This window comes from Gobio gobio (assembly GCF_949357685.1).
Source record: "Gobio gobio genome assembly, chromosome: 20".
NCBI classification, from domain to species: domain Eukaryota; kingdom Metazoa; phylum Chordata; class Actinopteri; order Cypriniformes; family Gobionidae; genus Gobio; species Gobio gobio.
The window spans coordinates 49,648,225-49,663,311 of record NC_137113.1 but is presented as its reverse complement, the minus strand read 5'-3'; the positions used below and the strand labels follow the sequence as shown (position 1 = coordinate 49,663,311).

The 15,087-nt window shown below is 46.1% G+C and overlaps 1 protein-coding gene across 4 annotated transcripts in view; it reads right to left on the bottom strand.

Moving 5' to 3' along the window:
- Positions 1-5,077: 5,077 nt before the first annotated feature.
- Positions 5,078-15,087, bottom strand: part of map2k4b (mitogen-activated protein kinase kinase 4b) — a 25,488-nt gene continuing 15,478 nt past the window's right edge. For 2 of the 4 annotated variants that reach the window (XM_079846290.1, XM_079846289.1), the window contains 9 exons: positions 14,093-14,267; positions 12,013-12,132; positions 11,742-11,861; positions 10,712-10,763; positions 10,505-10,632; positions 9,078-9,155; positions 8,855-9,003; positions 8,716-8,761; positions 5,078-7,041 (listed from right to left, as the gene is read on the bottom strand). In XM_079846290.1, coding sequence (XP_079702416.1) covers positions 6,928-7,041; positions 8,716-8,761; positions 8,855-9,003; positions 9,078-9,155; positions 10,505-10,632; positions 10,712-10,763; positions 11,742-11,861; positions 12,013-12,132; positions 14,093-14,267 — 982 coding nt within the window. In that variant the 3' untranslated portion in view covers positions 5,078-6,927. Of the gene's footprint in view, positions 7,042-7,334; positions 8,762-8,854; positions 9,004-9,077; positions 9,156-10,504; positions 10,633-10,711; positions 10,764-11,741; positions 11,862-12,012; positions 12,133-14,092; positions 14,268-15,087 lie in introns of those variants that run through there. The other 2 variants (XM_079846288.1, XM_079846287.1) reach the window with 1 other exon arrangement.

Sequence of the window (15,087 nt, the reverse complement as noted above, 5' to 3'; positions counted from 1 at the left end):
CGTCACTGACTAACCCCTGACACAGACTAACCTCTGTCACTGACTAACCCCCTGACACAGACTAACCCCTGACACTGACTAACCCCTGACACAGACTAACCCCTGACACTGACTAACCCCTGACACTGACTAACCCCTGACACTGACTAACCCCTGACACAGACTAACCTCTGTCACTGACTAACCCCTGACACTGACTAACCTCAGTCACTGACTAACCCCTGACACTGACTAACCTCAGTCACTGACTAACCCCTGACACTGACTAACCCCTGACACAGACTAACCTCTGTCACTGACTAACCCCTGACACTGACTAACCTCAGTCACTGACTAACCTCTGTCACTGACTAACCCCTGACACAGACTAACATCTGTCACTGACTAACCCCTGACACAGACTAACCTCTGTCACTGACTAACCCCTGACACTGACTAACCTCTGTCACTGACTAACCCCTGACACAGACTAATCTCTGACACTGACTAACCTCTGTCACTGACTAACCTCTGACACTGACTAACCTCTGTCACAGACTAACCCCTGACACAGACTAACCTCTGTCACTGACTAACCCCTGACACTGACTAACCTCAGTCACTGACTAACCTCTGTCACTGACTAACCTCTGTCACTGACTAACCCCTGACACAGACTAACCTCTGACACTGACTAACCTCTGTCACTGACTAACCCCTGACACAGACTAACCTCTGTCACTGACTAACCCCTGACACAGACTAACCTCTGTCACTGATTAACCCCTGACACTGACTAACCTCTGTCACTGACTAACCACTGACACAGACTAACCTCTGTCACTGACTAACCCCTGACACAGACTAACCTCTGTCACTGACTAACCCCTGACACTGACTAACCTCTGTCACTGACTAACCCCTGACACAGACTAACCTCTGTCACTGACTAACCCCTGACACTGACTAACCCCTGACACTGACTAACCTCTGACACTGACTAACCCCTGACACTGACTAACATCTGTCACTGACTAACCCCTGACACTGACTAACCCCTGACACTGACTAACCTCTGTCACTGACTAACCCCTGACACTGACTAACCCCTGTCACTGACTAACCCCTGACACTGACTAACCCCTGACACTGACTAACCCCTGACACTGACTAACCCCTGACACAGACTAACCTCTGTCACTGACTAACCCCTGACACTGACTAACCCCTGACACTGACTAACCCCTGACACAGACTAACCTCTGTCACTGACTAACCCCGGACACTGACTAACCCCTGACACAGACTAACCTCTGTCACTGACTAAACCCTGCCACTGACTAACCCCCTGACACTGACTAACCCCGGACACTGACTAACCTCTGTCACTGACTAACCCCTGACACTGACTAACCCCTGACACTGACTAACATCTGTCACTGACTAACCCCTGACACTGACTAACCTCTGTCACTGACTAACCCCTGACACTGACTAACCCCTGACACTGACTAACCCCTGCCACTGACTAACCCCTGTCACTGACTAACCTCTGCCACTGACTAACCTCTACCACTGACTAACCCCTGTCACTAACTAACCCCCTGACACTGACTAACCCCTGACACTGACTAACCTCTGCCACTGACTAACCCCTGACACTGACTAACCACTGACACTGACTAACCCCTGACACTGACTAACCCCTGACACTGACTAACCCCTGACACTGACTAACCCCTGCCACTGACTAACCCCTGACACTGACTAACCCCTGCCACTGACTAACCCCTGACACTGACTAACCCCTGACACTGACTAACCCCTGACACTGACTAACCCCTGACACTGACTAACCCCTGACACTGACTAACCTCAGTCACTGACTAACCCCTGACACTGACTAACCTCAGTCACTGACTAACCTCTGTCACTGACTAACCCCTGACACAGACTAACCCTCCGTCACTGACTAACCCCTGACACAGACTAACCTCTGTCACTGACTAACCCCCTGACACAGACTAACCCCTGACACTGACTAACCCCTGACACTGACTAACCCCTGACACTGACTAACCCCTGACACAGACTAACCCCTGACACTGACTAACCCCTGACACTGACTAACCCCTGACACTGACTAACCCCTGACACAGACTAACCTCTGTCACTGACTAACCCCTGACACTGACTAACCTCAGTCACTGACTAACCCCTGACACTGACTAACCTCAGTCACTGACTAACCTCTGTCACTGACTAACCCCTGACACAGACTAACCTCTGTCACTGACTAACCCCTGACACTGACTAACCTCAGTCACTGACTAACCTCTGTCACTGACTAACCCCTGACACAGACTAACCTCTGTCACTGACTAACCCCTGACACAGACTAACCTCTGTCACTGACTAACCCCTGACACTGACTAACCTCAGTCACTGACTAACCTCTGTCACTGACTAACCCCTGACACAGACTAACATCTGTCACTGACTAACCCCTGACACAGACTAACCTCTGTCACTGACTAACCCCTGACACTGACTAACCTCTGTCACTGACTAACCCCTGCCACTGACTAACCTCTGTCACTGACTAACCTCTGACACTGACTAACCTCTGTCACTGACTAACCTCTGACACTGACTAACCCCTGACACAGACTAACCTCTGTCACTGACTAACCCCTGACACAGACTAACCTCTGTCACTGATTAACCCCTGACACTGACTAACCTCTGTCACTGACTAACCACTGACACAGACTAACCTCTGTCACTGACTAACCTCTGTCACTGACTAACCCCTGACACTGACTAACCTCTGTCACTGACTAACCCCTGACACAGACTAACCTCTGTCACTGACTAACCCCTGACACTGACTAACCCCTGACACTGACTAACCTCTGACACTGACTAACCCCTGACACTGACTAACATCTGTCACTGACTAACCCCTGACACTGACTAACCCCTGACACTGACTAACCTCTGTCACTGACTAACCCCTGACACTGACTAACCCCTGACACTGACTAACCCCTGACACTGACTAACCCCTGACACAGACTAACCTCTGTCACTGACTAACCCCTGACACTGACTAACCCCTGACACTGACTAACCCCTGACACAGACTAACCTCTGTCACTGACTAACCCCGGACACTGACTAACCCCTGACACAGACTAACCTCTGTCACTGATTAAACCCTGCCACTGACTAACCCCCTGACACAGACTAACCTCTGTCACTGACTAACCCCTGACACTGACTAACCTCAGTCACTGACTAACCCCTGACACAGACTAACCCCTGACACAGACTAACCTCTGTCACTGACTAACCCCTGACACAGACTAACCCCTGACACTGACTAACCCCGGACACTGACTAACCTCTGTCACTGACTAACCTCTGTCACTGACTAACCCCTGACACTGACTAACCCCTGACACTGACTAACCCCTGACACTGACTAACCCCTGACACTGACTAACCTCTGTCACTGACTAACCCCTGACACTGACTAACCCCTGACACTGACTAACCCCTGCCACTGACTAACCCCTGTCACTGACTAACCTCTGCCACTGACTAACCTCTGCCACTGACTAACCCCTGTCACTAACTAACCCCCTGACACTGACTAACCCCTGACACTGACTAACCCCTGACACTGACTAACCCCTGACTAACCCCTGACACTGACTAACCCCTGACACTGACTAACCCCTGCCACTGACTAACCCCTGACACTGACTAACCCCTGACACTGACTAACCCCTGACACTGACTAACCTCTGACACTGACTAACCCCTGACACTGACTAACCTCTGCCACTGACTAACCCCTGCCACTGACTAACCCCTGACACTGACTAACCCCTGACACTGACTAACCTCTGACACTGACTAACCCCTGACACTGACTAACCCCTGACACTGACTAACCCCCTGACACTGACTTACCTCTGACACTGACAACCCCTGACACTGACTAACCCCTGGCACTAACTAACCCCTGGCACTAACTAACCTCTGACACTGACTAACCTCTGACACTGACTAACATCTGTCACTGACTAACCCCTGACACTGACTAACCTCTGTCACTGACTAACCTCTGTCACTGACTAACCCCTGAAACTGACTAACCTCTGACACTGACTAAGTAACCCCTGACACTGACTAACCCCTGAAACTGACTAACCCCTGTCACTGACTAACCCCTGAAACTGACTAACCTCTGCCACTGACTAACCTCTACCACTGACTAACCCGTCACTGACTAACCCCCTGACACTGACTAACCCCTGACACTGACTAACCCCTGACACTGACTAACCCCTGACACTGACTAACCCCTGACACTGACTAACCTCTGCCACTGACTAACCCCTGACACTGACTAACCCCTGACACTGACTAACCCCTGCCACTGACTAACCTCTGCCACTGACTAACCCCTGACACTGACTAACCCCTGACACTGACTAACCCCTGCCACTGACTAACCCCTGACACTGACTAACCCCTGACACTGACTAACCTCTGCCACTGACTAACCCCTGACACTGACTAACCTCTGCCACTGACTAACCCCTGACACTGACTAACCCCTGACACTGACTAACCCCTGCCACTGACTAACCCCTGACACTGACTAACCCCTGACACTGACTAACCCCTGCCACTGACTAACCCCTGCCACTGACTAACCCCTGACACTGACTAACCCCTGACACTGACTAACCCCTGCCACTAACTAATCCCTGCCACTAACTAACCTCTGTGTTATAAAATTAAGCTTTTTTTATGAAATATCCACATTCAAGTGTTGATAAAAAAGAATGCATGAAGCTAGAATAAAACATATGAAAAGAAAGAACAGAACCGTTTTTTTTTTAAACTATTACATGTTCATATATTCATACAACAAAATATTCTGGGGGCCATGAAACTTTGGTGAAAATGGTCATAAATTCTGGCCCTGGTGGGGAAAGAGTTAAACATAAACTATAAACGCATGAGTTCACCAAGCATGTGTGTCAGTTTTGAAGGCTGAATAAATGCAGACGAGACAGGGAATGGCTGAGTATTGGTTTTATTCTATAGCATTAACCCATCGCTGTTCAGATCTAACAGAGCAGAATGACAAGAACGTCAACAATCCCAACAGGCCAACACGCGATCATATTCATAGATGTCCTCATTAATCATGTGACGAGGGTAACATATCCAAACCTGAACATCATCCCTGCACATTTCCATGTTACACTTTTTACAGATTCTCACCATACACGTAAAATATTTTCACAGTGATCAATTTTTTTCTGTACATATTTCCCACTCTTGATACAATATAATAATACACATCGCCCTCTCCACACTGAACATTCTTGAGTTGCAGGAGGAAAGGCCATCTCTTAATGAGATCACATGATCATCTGCTCCTCCCTCCTGAAACTCTGAACACTATATCCGGTGTCGTATTATTATACAATCAGTCCACAGAACGCTTGATAACCGCTGTACATCTTTAAAATAAGTGACCTATGGATGAATGATCGTAAACCGTCATGCCAGATCCACTGAACTCATGCTAAAGCATCGCTTCACACGCGAGGATGAGCGTCTGAGAAACCTGTCCATCCTCAACGTGGCACAGAAAACGTCTGTATAAATAATACACATTTACAGTGGATGAGAAGCTAACCGGGTGAAAACCGTCGGATCATCGTGACGTAAAATTGCATATTGAGCAAGTAAAGCTACGTTAACATTTCTTTGATGCAGAACAAGACCTTTGCATACCGATTCATTAAATAGAGAGACATGATGTGTCAAACACACACACAGACAAACACCTTTGTGTCATTTTGGTAAAACATCTACATCCCAGCAACTATTAGACTTGATGGTCTTTGTCTTCTTAAATGAGCAAATTCAAGTTTTGCTTGTTAATATTCTGAAATGATTTCACACACACGCACACACACAACGCAAATGAAATTAAAAGGCTGTTTCGCTGAATCTGAAGCTTGTTTACACACATCGTGATGTAAATGGCTTTTAAAATGAGAGCCAGTTCTTATTGCACAACATGTTTTGGGACTTTCTCTCGAAACACAATCATGTGTTCACACATAAACGTACAATTATGGTGAAATACTCAGACTCTCAACCAAGACTCTCATTTCACAAATGAGCACAAATCCTGCCTTCAACTCTTGTTCTCCGACTGCCACGCTGCAAACTAATCACGCTCTTCCTCAGTGTATCCGTCTGGTTTTCCAGCACAAACATCTAAACCTTCTTAAATCAAACATTAAAAAAATACTTTAGTATATTATAGTAAAATTACAGTAAAAGTACTCTAGTAAATACTATAGTGTTTTTGAACCATACTATAGTAAAGATACTACAGTAAATTGTAGTATATTATAGTATTTACTACACTTTGTTAATTTACTGTAGTATATTTACTATAGTACGGTTCAAAAACTCTATTGACTAGAGTAATTTTACTATAATATACTAAAGTATTTTTTCATGTGGGGCATTTACTGGAGAAGCAGAATGAAGCGTAAAACAAAAACAATCTGTCAATGGAGCCGGATTTCCAGAGAGATATTTGTTCTTGTTTCAAGCCTCGTTTTGATCGATTTGAACATCTTCAGTTCTAAATGATGGTTTTAGATGATTGTACTCTAAACGGGACAGAAGCACAGAGGAAGAACATCATGTTTCGCAGTGCAGATCCCGTGAAGAAGCCACAAAAGCGGCAGGTCTTGAAGTGAAGCGGCGTCAGAGAGCGAGTGTTGAGAGCGGGCAGTGATGCGGTAAAAGCAGTGAAATGCGGGTCGGTCAAGGGTCCGATGCTGTATGAACACCACATGGTGGCCGGGCCGTCTGGAGTTCACAGACCGCTCACCATCAGTCAACATACATGGGCGAGCTGGGGGACGCCGGCATCTGATCCAGGATCTTACACACGTATCCGGCCACATCCACCACGCGCTCCTCGTACATCAGGATGAAAGGATGCTTCTGCAGGACACAAACACACACACACACACGTCAATAATCACAATCCAACATTATAATTACAACAACCGCGCTTCACACAGATCGCTTCCAAACAGCTTCACAGAGATGCAAACTTCATATGAGGAACATTATCACTCCAAGCTCATTCCGTTCAATAACCAAGTCTCCATCCACTTTTGTTGTCGACAAAGTGAATATGTGTAAAAGAAAAAAATTGATTGCCGTCTCCAGCCCTTTTCCAGCCAATTGAGCTTTTATCAATAAAATGTTGTGTGATGATCATCCCTAAAAAAACCTGCATTGTTGCATTAGTTTTTTGTATCAGTAAAAGATTGTTTTCATACATAATTATCGTATATCACAAATTATATCACATCATATCTTTTGGGTTCCTAATCAGGGTTTCTGTATGTATCATCAAATCTAATTTAATGCACCAGTCGCAACTGGTGTTGTGACTGGTGTTGTGGCTGGTGTTGCGACTGGTGTTGCGGCCGGTGTTGTGGCTGGTGTTGTGGCCGGTGTTGTGGCTGGTGTTGTGGCCGGTGTTGTGGCCGGTGTTGTGGCTGGTGTTGTGGCCGGTGTTGTGGCCGGTGTTGTGACTGGTGTTGCGGCTGGTGTTGTGGCTGGTGTGTTGCGGCTGGTGTTGCGGCTGGTGTTGTGGCTGGTGTTGTGGCCGGTGTTGTGGCTGGTGTTGTGGCCGGTGTTGTGGCCGGTGTTGTGACTGGTGTTGCGGCTGGTGTTGTGGCTGGTGTGTTGCGGCTGGTGTTGCGGCTGGTGTTGTGGCTGGTGTTGTGGCCGGTGTTGTGGCTGGTGTTGCGGCTGGTGTTGTGGCCGGTGTTGTGACTGGTGTTGTGGCTGGTGTTGTGACTGGTGTTGCGGCTGGTGTTGTGACTGGTGTTGTGGCTGGTGTTGTGGCCGGTGTTGTGGCTGGTGTTGCGGCTGGTGTTGTGACTGGTGTTGTGACTGGTGTTGCGACTGGTGTTGCGACTGGTGTTGTGACTGGTGTTGCGGCCGGTGTTGTGGCTGGTGTTGTGGCCGGTGTTGTGGCTGGTGTTGTGGCCGGTGTTGTGGCCGGTGTTGTGGCTGGTGTTGTGGCCGGTGTTGTGGCCGGTGTTGTGACTGGTGTTGCGGCTGGTGTTGTGGCTGGTGTGTTGCGGCTGGTGTTGCGGCTGGTGTTGTGGCTGGTGTTGTGGCCGGTGTTGTGGCTGGTGTTGTGGCCGGTGTTGTGGCCGGTGTTGTGACTGGTGTTGTGGCTGGTGTTGTGACTGGTGTTGCGGCTGGTGTTGTGACTGGTGTTGTGGCCGGTGTTGTGGCTGGTGTTGTGGCCGGTGTTGTGGCCGGTGTTGTGGCTGGTGTTGTGGCCGGTGTTGTGGCCGGTGTTGCGACTGGTGTTGTGGCTGGTGTTGTGACTGGTGTTGCGGCTGGTGTTGTGACTGGTGTTGTGGCCGGTGTTGTGGCTGGTGTTGCGGCTGGTGTTGTGACTGGTGTTGTGACTGGTGTTGCGACTGGTGTTGCGACTGGTGTTGTGACTGGTGTTGTGGCCGGTGTTGTGGCCGGTGTTGTGGCTGGTGTTGTGACTGGTGTTGCGACTGGTGTTGCGGCTGGTGTTGCGGCTGGTGTTGCGACTGGTGTTGTGACTGGTGTTGCAAAAGTTTTTTCAAAGAGACGTACCAGCAGTTCTCTGTACTTTGGCCTTTTTGACTCGTCCTTCGTAAGGCTGGAGGAAGGCAGAGAGTCACATGGTCAAACAAAGGAACGTCACATGATAAAGATCATGATCAAGCACAGGCTTGTGAAGGCAAAGGCTCACCATAGATTGACGAACTGGATGAATTTGGGCGAGAACTGTCGCTCCTCGGAGCAGCTGAGCTGCGGCGGGTCTCCCTTCACCACCTGCGTCAGCTGATCGAACACACTGTTCCAGCGCGGGTAGGGGAAGCGGCCCGTGGCCAGCTCGTACTGCAACGCAAACACAAGTCCACCGTGACCACTCGTACTTCACATCAACCTGAGGAGAACAACTGGACACATACCAGCGTGATTCCCAAACTCCAGACATCTGAGCGCACGTCGTAGCCTTGCCTGGAGGCGCTGGGGTCGATCCGCTCCGGCTGCAAACACCACAAAACATCACCATCATCATCATAATCATCATCACTACTATCATCATCATCATCACTATCACTATCATCATCATCATCACTATCACTATCATCATCATCATCATCATCACCAAAACCATGGTTAATTTGTGGTTACCATGGAATCACTAGAATATATATATATATATATATATATATATATATATATATATATATATATATATATATATATATATATATATATATATATATATATATATATATATATATATTTTTTTTTTTTTTTAAATCATTTTGTATTATTATTTACTTTATTATTATTATTATAAATGTTTTTGTTTGTTTCAATTGTTGTAAAACCATGATTAATTTGTGTAAGGTATATTCACTTTGTGTGTGTTCATAGCACAGCTGACACGTGTGTTTGAAGGACAGCATTGAGCAGGATGGGTGTTTTGTCAGTAAAAGAATTGGCTTTTTTAATCCGATTAATCGAAATATAATCGAGCAACTAATCGACTATCAAAGTAAGCGTTAGTTGCAGCCCTGCTCTGGAATGTCTTCAGAGCGGCGGTACTCACAGTTTTGTCAGTAAATTTTTTTTTGGCTTTTTATCCGATTAATCAAAATATAATTGAGCAACTAATCGATTATCAAAGTATGCGTTAGTTGCAGCCCTGCTTGGGATCGTCCTCAGAGCGGCGGTACTCACAGTTTTGTCAGTTAAAAAAAATTGACTTTTTTATCCGATTAATCGAAATCTAATCGAGCAACTAATCGATTATCAAAGTAAGCGTTAGTTGCAGTCCTGCTCGGGATCGTCCTCAGAGCGGCGGTACTCACAGTTTTGTCAGTATTTTTTTTTCTCGATTAATCGAAATATAATCCAGCAACTAATCGACTATCAAAGTAAGCGTTAGTTGCAGCCCTGCTCAGGATTGTCCTCAGAGCGGCGGTACTCATAGTTTTGTCAGTATTTTTTTTTCTTTTTATCCGATTAATCGAAATTGAATCGAGCAACTAATCGACAATCAAAGTAAGTATTAGTTGCAGGCCTGCTCTGAATCGTCCTCAGAGCGGCGGTACTCACAGTTTTGTCAGTAAAAAGAATTGCCTTTTTTATCCGATTAATCAAAATTTAATCGAGCAACTAATCGACTATCAAAGTAAGCGTTAATTGCAGCCCTGCTCAGGATTTTCCTCAGAGCGGCGGTACTCACAGTTTTGTCAGTATTTTTTTTTGCTTTTTTATCCGATTAATCGAAATATAATCCAGCAACTAATCGTCTATCAAAGTAAGCTTTAGTTTCAGGCCTGCTCGGGATCGTCCTCAGAGCGGCACTCAGAGAGGTACTCACAGCCATGTAGGGCCGGCAGCCGGCGTCTCGGGTCTTGGCGATGGAGTCCACGAGCTGACCGCTGATGCCGAAGTCACACAGCTTAATGTTGCCGTTTCTGTCCAGGAGAATGTTGGAGGGTTTGATGTCTGAAACGAGTCAAGCGTTCACTCACTCTCTCCAGCGCCACACACACACTCTGCTCAGATTAACGGTGGAATCGCTCACCTCTGTGGATGATCTTCAAGTTTTCTTTCAAGTGATTCAGTGCTTTCACAGTCTGCAGAAAACAACACAATTACTTTCTTATATGGTTCATAAATATAATAACTGTAGTGCTGTCAAATCGATTAATCGCAATTAATCACATCCAAAATAAAAGTGTGTACTGTATAATTATGTATTTTTGAATACATGCACATATATGTATTTATTTGAAATATTTGCATGCATACACTGTACATATATTTATATAATTTATATGATATATAAATATTTTATATTTAAATTAGTGCTGGGCAACCGATTAATCGCACCCAAAATAAAAGCTTGTTTTTACATAATGTGTATATGTGTATAATTATTATGTATATATAAATACACACACATGCATGTATATATTTAAGAAAAATATGTTATATTTTTATATAAAATATATACATCATATATATATACACAGTATATACACATGCAAATATTTCTTAATATATACATGAATGAGAGTGTATTTATACATACATAATAATTATACATGTATAATTTAATGTATTAAACAGTGTTTTATAAATGTTATTGTAAAATTAATTTTTTACATTTTCTATACAATTATTATTAATATCATTAATAATTATAACCGTAAAAATATAAATTAATATAATAATAAATTATATTAAATATAAATTATTAGTTAAATGTTTTATTATACAATTATTATTTACAATATTAATAACAACAATAATAATAAATGTATTATACAGTATATTTTATAAATGTTATTGTAATCAAAGTTATCATTATTTAATGTTGCATTATTATTATTACTAATAATTGTTTTACATTTTATTATAAATCTATTGATATCACTTTAATAATAATAAAATATATTGTTATTATAAATAATAACAACAACAATTATTATTACTGTTGTTATTTATTATTATATAATTATCACAACTAGCTATATAATATTGATAATAATATTATTATTACCACTACTAAATTAAATGTGCTGTTGTTAATGTATGAAATCATGACTTACTGCTAATGTAATTTTGCCTAATATTTCCTCTGGAATGACATCATCTAATGCACAATATACATATTTGTAGAATTTGTCGAGGGAGGTAGACATCAGTTCCATACAGATCCAGCAGTCGCCCTGAAAACACACACACACACACACACGCACACACACACACGCACACACACACACACACACACACACACACACACACACACACACACACACAGTGTCAGTCCAGTGCAGGCCATCAGAAGGCGGGGTCAGTGTGTGTCCTTCATCAGCTGACCTCGCGGAACAGAGCGCCGTAGAACTGGACGATGTACGGGCAGTCGCTGCTCCTCATCACCACATCCAGATCCATGAGCAGCTGCTTCTGCTCCTTCTCATCCACGGTGGAGCGGATCCGCTGCGGAACAACAACACACTCCATCAACACACTCCATCAACACACTCCATCAACACACTCCATCAACACACTCCATCAACACACTCCATCAACACACTCCATCAGATCAGAGATTCTTGAGGTTTTGCTGCAGTGACGTGTGTCTGACTCTAGAGGGCAGAATCTCAGCTCTCTCAAATCTACAGTCTCTGCAGGGACTCTCTAAACTATAAACCATTAAAAAAAAACTCAAATAGAAAGTTCCAAAGAAGAAAATTCAGCTTTGATCACAGGAATAAAATACACTTTACCATACACCAATCAGGCATAACATTATGACCGGTGAATAACACTGATGATCTCCTGTTAGTGGGTGGGATATATTAGGCAGCAAGTGAACATTTTGTCCTCAGAGTTGATGTGTTAGAAGCAGGAAAAATGGGCAAGCGTAAGGATTTGAGCGAGTTTGACAAGGGCCAGATTGTGATGGTCAGAGCATCTCCAAAACTGCAGCTCTTGTGGGGTGTTCCCGATCTGCAGTGGTCAGTCTCAGGGTCATGAAGGACCAGTGGAGAACCGGCCACAGGGTCATGAAAAACCAGTGGAGAACCGGCCACAGGGTCATGAAGGACCAGTGGAGAACCGGCCACAGGGTCATGAAGGACCAGTGAAGAACCGGCCACAGGGTCATGAAGGACCAGTGGAGAACCGGCCACAGGGTCATGAAAAACCAGTGGAGAACCGGCCACAGGGTCATGAAGGACCAGTGGAGAACCGGCCACAGGGTCATGAAAAACCAGTGGAGAACCGGCCACAGGGTCATGAAGGACCAGTGGAGAACCGGCCACAGGGTCATGAAGGACCAGTGGAGAACCGGCCACAGGGTCATGAAGGACCAGTGGAGAACCGGCCACAGGGTCATGAAGGACCAGTGGAGAACCGGCCACAGGGTCATGGAGGACCAGTGGAGAACCGGCCACAGGGTCATGAAAAACCAGTGGAGAACCGGCCACAGGGTCATGAAGGACCAGTGGAGAACCGGCCACAGGGTCATGAAGGACCAGTGGAGAACCGGCCACAGGGTCATGAAAAACCAGTGGAGAACCGGCCACAGGGTCATGAAGGACCAGTGGAGAACCGGCCACAGGGTCATGAAAAACCAGTGGAGAACCGGCCACAGGGTCATGAAGGACCAGTGGAGAACCGGCCACAGGGTCATGAAGGACCAGTGGAGAACCGGCCACAGGGTCATGGAGGACCAGTGGAGAACCGGCCACATGGTCATAAAGGACCAGTGGAGAACCGGCCACAGGGTCATGAAGGACCAGTGGAGAACCGGCCACATGGTCATGAAGGACCAGTGGAGAACCGGCCACAGGGTCATGGAGGACCAGTGGAGAACCGGCCACAGGGTCATGAAGGACCAGTGGAGAACCGGCCACATGGTCATGAAGGACCAGTGGAGAACCGGCCACAGGGTCATGGAGGACCAGTGGAGAACCGGCCACAGGGTCATGAAGGACCAGTGGAGAACCGGCCACAGGGTCAGGAAGGACCAGTGGAGAACCGGCCACAGGGTCATGAAGGACCAGTGGAGAACCGGCCACAGGGTCATGGAGGACCAGTGGAGAACCGGCCACAGGGTCATGGAGGACCAGTGGAGAACCGGCCACATGGTCATAAAGGACCAGTGGAGAACCGGCCACAGGGTCATGAAGGACCAGTGGAGAACCGGCCACATGGTCATGAAGGACCAGTGGAGAACCGGCCACAGGGTCATGAAGAACCAGTGGAGAACCGGCCACAGGGTCATGGAGGACCAGTGGAGAACCGGCCACAGGGTCATGAAGGACCAGTGGAGAACCGGTCATAATTCATCAAAGCAATCGCTCGGCATAAATGCGAGCCAGTCGAACGGCTTTAATAATAAATATATAGTGGAATTTTTTAAATCTGAACCATAAGCCTGACTCTGAATCACCTTGACGGCCATGATCTGGCCGCTGGGTTTATGCACCATGTTGTTGACGGAGCCGTACGCTCCTCTCCCGATCTCCCCCAGATCCTTCAGGTCCTCGGCCGTGAAGTCGCAGTGCTGCTCTGGAGAGATCTTCAGCTTCCCCGAGGACTCGATGCTGTGCGTCCGCAGCCTCTCTCTGGAAGTCAAGAGTGAAGCGTTTCACATACAGCGCAGAAATAATGACTGTTATCTGACACGTGTCCTAACCCTTCTGCTATTGTAGGGCCCTAAGATTTCCACAATCACGGAATCTATTGTTAAAGGGTTAGTTCACCCAAAAATTAAAATGATGTAATTAATTCCTCACCCTCATGTCGTTCGACACCCGTCAGAAAAAAAATCTAAATAACACCTTTATTCAACTTGTTCTTGTCTTCCGTGTGTGTCTCCACGACGCATGCGTGAGAATATGAGCAGATCCGGCGTTCGGACACATGACCCAGAAGAGATTTGTTCTCAAGCAGAGGAAGACGCGCGTGTCTCAGCTGTTGAATATCCTACACTGATCGTGCTTTAGGTCTCGGCGTAGAGCTCAAAATGGGGTTAAAGTGTCATTTCATGGATTCCCGAACGCCGGATCTGCTCATATTCTCACGCATGCGTCGTGGAGACACACGGAAGACAAGAAGAGGTTGGATAAAGGTGTTATTTTGATTTTTTTTTGCACACAAAAACTATTGTCGTCGCATCGTAAGATTATTGTAGAGTCACTGTGGTGAGATGGACTTTGTAACGACGTTTTTAGTGCCTTTTATGGGTCTTGTGAGTGTAAATGAACTGAATGCCAATGGAGGCCTATCTGAAGCCTTTCTCAGCATCAGCTTTACACTAAAATATCTTCATTTGTGTCTGAAGATGAACGGAGGTCTGACGGGTGTCCAACCACATGAGGGTGAGGAATTAATGACAGAATATTCATTTTTGGGTGAACGAACCCTTTAATGCGGAATTTCCCG